Source organism: Salvia splendens, chromosome 20, assembly GCF_004379255.2.
Source record: "Salvia splendens isolate huo1 chromosome 20, SspV2, whole genome shotgun sequence".
NCBI classification, from domain to species: domain Eukaryota; kingdom Viridiplantae; phylum Streptophyta; class Magnoliopsida; order Lamiales; family Lamiaceae; genus Salvia; species Salvia splendens.
In genome coordinates, this window is record NC_056051.1 from 27,169,054 (window position 1) to 27,178,335 (window position 9,282).

The following is a 9,282-nucleotide window of genomic DNA, read 5'->3' on the forward strand; positions in this document are numbered from 1 at the left end:
TATATAGGGAAAATGGAGGTTTATTTATTTTAATGAAGCAACGACATTATGGATGAGGGGTTGTCACATCATGCATATTGCATATTGTATACATTACATGTGAACTACCTTTAAATATTCGATATTATAACTAATGTAAGACGGAGAAATGTAGTTACAATAATTTACATTATGTGAACTTCACCAACATTATAAAATAGTAATGTCTATTTTATATAGGGAGTATTTCAAAAAATCATTAAATTGGTTTAAGTTTGATATGTTTCTCAACTTTAAAAATCAATAGAATTGATTAACGTATATATAAGAAAATTTCGATCTGAGATAATTGCAAAAAAGTGAACTTTCAAATCTTTGAAATTACATGATCCATCGAAATTGATCTAATTTAAATAGCAATTAACCCAATTAAAAACGCAAAATTATTAAATTAAAGGGAAGTTTTTTAATATTTTGATCTTCATGGCTTGAACGGTAAAATAGTTGGCACATAAGAGGTGGGCACTAAAATTGCAAGGGTACGATGAATAACAACTTGAAAAGATATTTATCGAAGGTTTGGGTGTTGACAATTATGCAGAAACCATTAGTAATATTCTATTTTAATAAAAAAAATTAGTTTGAGGTGTGATCCACCCAACATTGCTCGTGAAAACAAAAAAACAAAATATTTTATTATACAATTAATATTTTATAGCAGTCAAATATGAGATATTTAATAGGCAGCCTTCGTCTCCAAACTAGCTGATGCATGTGACGAGGTTCCCATTATATAGGAATGCAGGCAAGCTAAAACAAATAAAAAATCAATCTTAAGCAACAATGGAGATTGAAACAAAGTTAATCTCAATCAAGACCATCAAACCATCATCTCCAACCCCAAAATCTCTCCAAAAATACCAACTTTCATTTCTCGATCAGCTTGCTTTCACAACATTCATCCCCTTTGTCTACTTCTACACACCAAACCCTAATTTTTCAAAATCCCTAAAATCAAACCAGCTGAAGAAATCCCTATCGGAGGCCCTCTCCATATACTACCCCCTCGCCGGCCGCCTCGTCGGCAACCTCTACGTCGAATGCAACGACGCCGGCTTCGCCTTCATCGAAGGCGAAGCCGACTGCGACGTCTCGCAGTTCATCGCCGATCCGAACGATAAGAGCTTGGAGAAGTTTTTACCTCAGAACAAGACAAAAGAGTTCCACAATCTTTTCCTGGCTGTTCGGGTAACCTATTTCCGATGCGGCGGCGTCGGCGTCGGGATCGTTCTCTCGCACAAGATTGTCGACGGATTATCGTCTCTATCGTTTGTTAACACGTGGTCCGCCTTGGCTAGAGGCGGAGGCGGGGACGCGACGCTCCCGAATTTCGACGTCGCCTATGCTCCGCCGCTCGACATCCTCAGCTTCGAGCCTCCGGTTATGGAGTTGGCTACGGAAGAGGTCATCTGCAAATTCATCACGTTCTCGGCATCCGAGATCGCCAGCCTTCAGGAAAGGTGATACATTAGCATCTAATATTACGAAACTTTCTCAAATTTTTTTTATAAATAAATGCTAAATACTACCAATTTTTCTTAATGTAAATATATGAAGGAATGAATGAATTATTTTTCTTGTCGCACTATGGCTGAGATGTTTCTTTTATGTACAGGATTTAAGAAAATACTAATGCTTAGTGAGTTAAATATTTAAGTGAGCAATCCTCTGAGACGGAATACTTCATCTCGGTGGAAGAACCACCTTCTTCTCCGATACGAGTGAACTCGTATCAGAGTTCCTTTGAAATCGGAGACGAATAGCATGTGGAAGCTTCCAGAAGGTGGAGAGCCTCTTGCTCTTCGTCCTGATCACCGGATGGAAGTCTCCCGAGATTTACGTGTACTGTCGATTATAGTCGAAGGACGTGTTCACAATTGTTTCTGCATCAAACTCACATATACATAATAGTACATGGATATCGATAGTAGTGGATTAGTATGCAAAATTCTATCTAATCATACCAACAAATTACTCTACTAGTAAGTACTTCTGTGGTTCGTAATCCTATACTGTCTATCTCATTCTCATGTTAATTCTGTAAGATGAAAAATGTATTTGAATCGAAAATCCTATGGAATCCATTACGAATAAAATATTTTGAAATTGCATAAAAAGTAAACCTACTACAATTGAAAATAACCAAAATTCTAAACTCTTTTACTATCATAGAAAGAGATATACCAATCAACCTTTATATAGACAACTATAATCTTCACATAAAGCATAATTATAAATTTTGGATTTTGGATTTTTTTTTTGGTATTTAATACTACCAAAAATTGATTTTTCGTCAAAAACATAATCCTAATATCCAAATTCAATATCAATTTTTGTTCGGATAGAAGATTTTAGATATTCTGCTCACCCTTATTTGTTATCAAAATCAAGTAAACTTGTTGTTCTCCGCCAAATTCGGCCGCAGCCACGCAAACACCTCCATGTACATTATATATGATCAAGTAGCCTCCGTCCATAAAATACACTCATCTTTATTTTTGGTAAGTTTTTCTTTCGAACGAAGTGAGTCTCATTTTCTACTAACAATGTTTCAACCTTTTCTTCTTACTCTCTCTCGGTTTATTGATTTTGCATAAGAAAATACGCCGTCCACCACCAAGACTATTGGATTAAACAGTAGAATAACCCAATAATGCCATACGTCTACTTATATGAATTTGAGCGAATTGACTCGATTAATATCTATGTATTGGTATGTGTGTCTGCTTAACATTTTAAGAAAGTATTACAATAAAATCGAACTCAATTAACGTCTACAAAATCAACTCGTTTGGAAAATTGTGCAAAATTGGCTAATCCAAAAATAGGTGCTTGACCGAATGTTATTGGTCGAAATGATTCAGAGATTTAACAATGCAGGAAACGACAATGTCTCGTGACAAACACAAATTAAATAAATTAGTTATTCTATAGTTTTCGTTTTTACGAAAAGAATCCATAGTTCGTAAAAGGCAGGCTTCTTTTCCCCAAAAATTGTCTATATTAATTCTCATACATATCCCGTTGCCTCCGCTATTTTATACTCCATCAATAAAATTATGCAGCCGACTTTAAGAAGATTTTTTTCTAAATTTTAGTAAAAAGTAAATATGTTAATAGTATTAATGGTCAAATGTTTTTACACCATCACCTCTTTCAACTTTTTTTAATTGGAGATAGATTTAACTCGAATGAAAGGTATGGTTATTACAAGAAAATTTATGTTTTTAGTTGAATTAATAAACGTTTTACTTAGCAAATGAATCGATTATTATTCGAATCAAAATAATACTAACAATGTAGGTATCACTCATAATGAATTAAACACTTTATTTATATATCAAAATCTTTTAGTTAAAACAATCCGTTAAATATATGAAAGAAAAAATTTAGATATATGTATATAATTAATTTAAAAGGCCCGTTACAAAATACTCCATATATCCCATTAAAAATGAAATATTTTCCTTTTTAGATTGTCCCATTAAAAATGAAACATTTCCTAAAATATAAATAATTTTCTCTCTACTTTTCCCTCTCTCTTACTTTACTCTCTATTCTTTAACTCACAAAACAAAACTACGTAAAATCTCGTGTCGAAAAGCGAATGTTTCATATTTATTGGGACGGAGTGAGTATAAAATTTGATATGTGTATATGTTTAATATTAAAAGGGCACGACGGGGATGACGTTTTTAAGTACATTTATGCTGTACTACCTACTAAAACATCAAGTAGCATTTTCTCTTTGGAAACTAGGTTTTCAATTATTTTAACAATCTTGAATTACAATTATGCCCCGCTTACATGGTTCGAATCGTGTTTTAATAATGTATATTCATAAGAAATTAAGAATAATTTTATGATAGTGGGTGGAATAAATATTTGGTGAGAAAGTGGGAGTGACACATTTATTGAGACGTGAAAATGGCAATGCTGATTAGTTGCACATTAATTTACCGACAAAGCAAGCAACTATATTCTTTGTTGCCTTGCAAATTATAGGCAAATTCAAAGCAAGTAGTAAATAAAATACAAGAAAATGGAGTGTCTTCTGAAACTTTTAATTGTAAATAAGTGACTACAGCTATAACTCTTGATCGTGTTAAATTGAGAAATATTATTCTTTTCGTATCATTCAAAGCGAAATATGTATTTTTCGACTTATAATTTTATGCAATATTAGTAAGGGTACTACGTAAAAAGAGAATAAAGTATGAGAAATAAAATTAGAGAGAGATGTATTTATTTTCCAAAATTGTATCATTTTAAATAGATTAACAAAAAAATATTCATTTTTAGTGAGATGGAAAAGGTAAAATTCCACATTTGTATTTTAAGATCATCTAATATCCATATAAACACTAGAAGATTCGATATGAACACTGTAAAATTTTTGACTTGAAATTTCTAAGATTTTAGATGATCATAAACTACAAAATGTAGAATTCATCAAAAGAATACAATCATGAGTCATGACATTCCCACATGAAATTTTGACTTGTCATGATTTTTAAAACTAAATAAGCAAATCATTTGGTCAAACTTGAGTTTATGCAACTTGTGACGTAATATATATAGTTGACTAACTTTTATACATATCATGATTGTGTACATCACAAGGAATAGCATCAACAATTCAATTCGGTTGAAAAAACTTAGAGTAATAATTAAGAATAATTTCCATATGCTCATCATCGTATACATAGTTGATCAAATACCTTCTTTTTTTGTATGACTATTTGGTGATATTGATATATATAATGATTACATAAATTAAATAGTGAATTTTTATGAGTGGATTAATAGGATACTTCTAGTGTTTTATTTTACTATAGTCTTCTTTGTGTAATCTCTATACATATATATATGTACGTAAATATAACATGGTTTAACAAAATGTATTTGTATAAATTACATAGAACTATTAATGATAATGCAGAAACTTCCAATTAAAAAATTAAAAAAGCAAGTTTTATGCCATGCCCTAGTGTTTCCACTTTCCACCCCAATCAATGGAACAAAAATATACTTGTGGGCTCATTAAATGTCAGCCAATTATTAACAAACTGTCATGGAAATAATAACATTAATTGGATCAAAAAAATCTTAAATTAAGATGATTAAGAGAATAAATGAAACATACACCAAGATTCCTATAATGATCTATATTAATTATTGACGTATATAATATATTCATCACTTATCAAACATGCATGTGATCTTATATTAAGACTTGTTGGTTAATACAGAAATTGCTATTTTCTGTATATTATAGTACTCCATAAGTACCATCCATTAGCACATATAATGTTTAGTACACATTAACTTTATTATATTTTTATATTTATTTTTATTTTTATATCTCAAAAATTATTGTTAATGTCATTAATTCTACAAAGCAGTTAAAAAATAGATTAGTCAGTTTCTTTTACGACTTCAATTAAATAAATAAAATAGCAAATCAAACTTTAATTTTTATGTGAATTGTAAAATTAATTGTGTTAATAAGTATTTCAGATATTAAGATCAAGCTAAATTACAAAAACAAAATATAAATAGCAGTAACATTTTTATCTCAAACGAGAATGGTGCTTAGAAAGTGCCGTAGACATACAAGCTTCATCCCCTACCAATATTTTTTTTACTATATATTTGTAAATACTTAATTGATTTTTTTTTTGTAAATTATTATTGATATAAAAATCTTTCAATATTTTTAATACAAACTATAGATATACAGTCAATGTTAAAAACAAATTCTACGTCCACTCCTAGTCACAAATTAGTATTTAAAATAGCTACTACAAGTCATTTTCGGAATAAAATTCAATTTTGATGACAACATGTTACATATGTATGGAAGAGTATATATCCCAAAATCTATTGATTCCACCACATATAGTGTGGTAAGTGGAATCCAAAATAGAATTGATAATAATCATACCCATTTCTTGATAATGTTTTCATCTCTGCATGTTGGCTCTCTCTACTCTCTCTCTCTCTCACACACACACACACACACACACACACAATGATCCCATTGGACTGCACCTATTTGTAATGCTTCTCTTTCAAACATCCCATGATAGCTTTGCAAGAACTCACTCTCCTCCATTATCTTATCTCTCTCACACTCCACTCTTCAAATACTATCCCATTCTCTCTCTCTCTCTCTTAATTCCTCTAAGATCAATAAATCAACAACCATGGCCCTCGAAACATGGCTGATCAAGGTGAAAAGATCCATCGCCCACACCATCGATTCCGTCCGCGCCACCCCACCCCCCGCCGCCGCGATCCGCAAATCCAACGTCGGCGTCCTCGCATTCGAGATCGCCGCCGTCATGTCCAAGCTCCTCCACCTCTGGCAGTCCCTCTCTGACCAGAACCTCTCACGCCTGCGAGGCGACTCCATATGCCTCGAAGGTGTTCGTAAAATTGTCTCAAACGACGACGCCTTCCTCCTCGGCCTCGCCTGCGCCGAGCTCGCCGGAAACCTCCGCCTCATCGCCAAATCCATCGCCCGCATCAGCAAGAAATGCGAGGACGCCTCCCTCCGCTCCTTCGACCGCCTATTCGAGGAGTTCGCCGACACCGGCCGCGATCGCCACAACTGGCTGATGCTCAGCGCCAAGGAGATCGATACCAAGATGAAGAAGCTCGACCAGTTCATCTCCAGCGCCGCCGCGCTCCACCGCGAGATGGACGAGCTCGTCTCCCTCGAAAACGTCCTTAAAAAATCGCTTCAAACCAGAGATATCAGCGCAGTAAAAGAGCATAAGATTGTTGAATTGCATCAGAAGATAACCTGGCAGAGGCAGCAGGTGAAGTACATGAAAGAGAAATCCCTATGGTGCCGAAGCTTCGACACCGCCACCTCGATTCTGGCGAAAACTGCTTTCGCAGTTCTCGCCAGGATGAAGCTCGTCTTCGGAGTCGCGTCACTCCCGCGGAGCCTCTCATCCTCCTCGTCCGCCCTCGTCCACCCCTCGGAGAACCCTAACCTCTTCGCCTCGGGCCCACTTATGAAGTCCTCCCAACTAAAATTCTTCGAGGTCAACTCGGAGATCCTGAAGCCGCCGGCCAGCACGCTCGGCGCGGCAGCGCTGGCCCTCCACTACGCGAACCTGATCATCGTGATGGAGAAGATGATCAGGTCGCCGCAGCTGGTGGGGGTCGACGCGAGGGACGACCTCTACTCGCTGCTCCCGAACAGCGTGCGTTTCGCGTTGAGGGGGCGGCTGAAGGGGGTGGGGTTCACCGCGAGCGACCCGGGGCTCGCGGCCGAGTGGAGGGAGGCGCTGCACAAAATCCTCGGGTGGCTGTCGCCGCTCGCGCATAACATGATCAAGTGGCAGAGCGAGAGGAGCGTGGAGCAGCAGAATCTGGTCCCAGCAACTAATGTGCTTTTGCTTCAGACACTTTACTTTGCTAACCAGAAAAAGACAGAAGCCGCCATTACCGAGCTCCTTGTCGGCCTCAATTATATTTGGAGATTTGAGAGGGAGATGAATGCTAAGGCCATTTTCCATTACAGTCACTTCAACTAGATTGCTTGTTTGTTTCTTAGATTGGATGAAGATGATGAAGGATTTTTGTATTAAATTAACTCTGGTTGATTCCTGCAGATCTGTGAGGATAGTGTTGGTTCTAACCCCTGATCTGTATATTGTAATATAATAGTATTGTTCTTGTAAATGTCTTTTGGGAAAAAAGAAAAGAAAAAAGATCATACATTTGCAGTTCCATGTGAACATATTCTTCTTGTGCATGCAATCAGGATTACTCCCTTCATCTCATTCAAGATTTACATCTGCTAGACGAAACTCATAACAAGTAATTTCTCCTTCTGTCCACGGCATAATATCACATTTTGCTATTAGAAACATTTCTCTTCGTATATTATTATTATTCAAGAAAGTGATTATTTTGAATGGGACGAAGGGAGTACGAGACGTGGAGCAACGGGATCCATATTTGCTTGGACTATTGAATGATTTGAGAACATATGTAGATAAATATGGTGGACAAAATTAAATATCAAAGGTATTATATGGTTGATGGTGGGGCTTGGGTTTCTTGAATTTTGTTGAAGATTAGGTTGATAATACATTGAATATTGAGGGTGCATTTTTCAAGGGATTGATGGTGGCCAGCCATATAAGCATGTGCGCATGAGCTAAATGGGCCTTCACTTTTGGATATATGGAAGAATTAATGAAAAGTTTTGCTTCTTTTTAGTTCCCTTTAGGAATCTTAAAATTTGAAAAAGGTTAAGAAATGCCTTTTAATTTCTATTTTGTCGATCATGCATATTCATTTATTCCTTTACACCCATATAATACATATATAAAAATACAAATATGGATCAAATGAGAGGTCTTATTATAGTGAGCGTGTAAGTCCCCTTTTGATTATAGCATCGCACATAAAAAATTACTACGGAGTATATAATTTATTGAACTTAACAAAATGAAATTTATTTTCGTTCGGATCATTGTGCTTTTTTTTATTCGGTAAACTATGCAACATCATAATATTTGTAAATATTTATTATTCTTGTTAAGATATTATTAGAGTTTCATTTTTATTATTCAAATCCTACCGTGTTTATCAAATCATATTGGCATTTTGCCCCTACCATAGGTACCATGTCATGTCATTATCGCAACAACACGAACAAATAATAACCAACATAGTAAAAAGCTCATAATTGAAGTTGAGGGATTAAAGCATACATAGAATTAAACAATCACCAACATAGTAAAAAAAAAACTCATAGTTAAAGTTGAGGGGTTGAAGCATATAGAATAAATAACATTTACTATCACAAAAATAAGAGGTTCTTGAAAACAAAAGCCTCAATCCCAAATCCAAATATATATAAATAGGTAAAAGGGGGGGGGGGGGGGATCATTCGAAGTTTAGTGAAATCCAGAACGATTTTTCTACTAAGAATATTATGAGAAATATTAGAAAAACATAAAAAAGAAAGGGTCAAATCCAATCTGCAGGTAGGGTTTTGTTTGTGCATAGTGAACTTCCCAGCTCCCTTGTCCATGTTCCTCCACATCGGCACACGTGATGCAGAAACCCTAACTTTCTCCTGCATACGCCGCATCTTGTCTCCACAACGGCGGCGGAGTTGTTGTTGCTTGTGTTTTGGCGATTAATACTTTGAGGCGGTCGTTGTAGCAGAGGCCGCATGCCTGGCCTTGCTTGGTGGTGCGGCTGCTCGTG

At 35.6% G+C, this 9,282-nt stretch overlaps 2 protein-coding genes across 2 annotated transcripts; both read left to right on the forward strand.

The window, feature by feature from the left end:
* Nucleotides 1–822: 822 nt before the first annotated feature.
* Nucleotides 823–1,503, forward strand: LOC121781774 (vinorine synthase-like). The gene has a single exon (XM_042179461.1). The coding sequence runs from the start codon at nt 823–825 to the stop codon at nt 1,501–1,503; it is 681 nt and encodes a 226-aa protein (XP_042035395.1).
* A 4,463-nt stretch (nt 1,504–5,966) lies between these two features.
* Nucleotides 5,967–7,788, forward strand: LOC121783069 (protein PSK SIMULATOR 1-like). Its single transcript, XM_042181117.1, has one exon. The coding sequence runs from the start codon at nt 6,249–6,251 to the stop codon at nt 7,590–7,592; it is 1,344 nt and encodes a 447-aa protein (XP_042037051.1). The 5' UTR covers nt 5,967–6,248; the 3' UTR covers nt 7,593–7,788.
* The last annotated feature ends 1,494 nt before the right edge of the window (nt 7,789–9,282 follow it).

Coding starts and splice junctions, on each gene's coding strand:
- LOC121781774 (XM_042179461.1), top strand. CDS start 823: ATGGAGATTGAAACAAAGTTAATCTCAATCAAGACCATCAAACCATCA.
- LOC121783069 (XM_042181117.1), top strand. CDS start 6,249: ATGGCCCTCGAAACATGGCTGATCAAGGTGAAAAGATCCATCGCCCAC.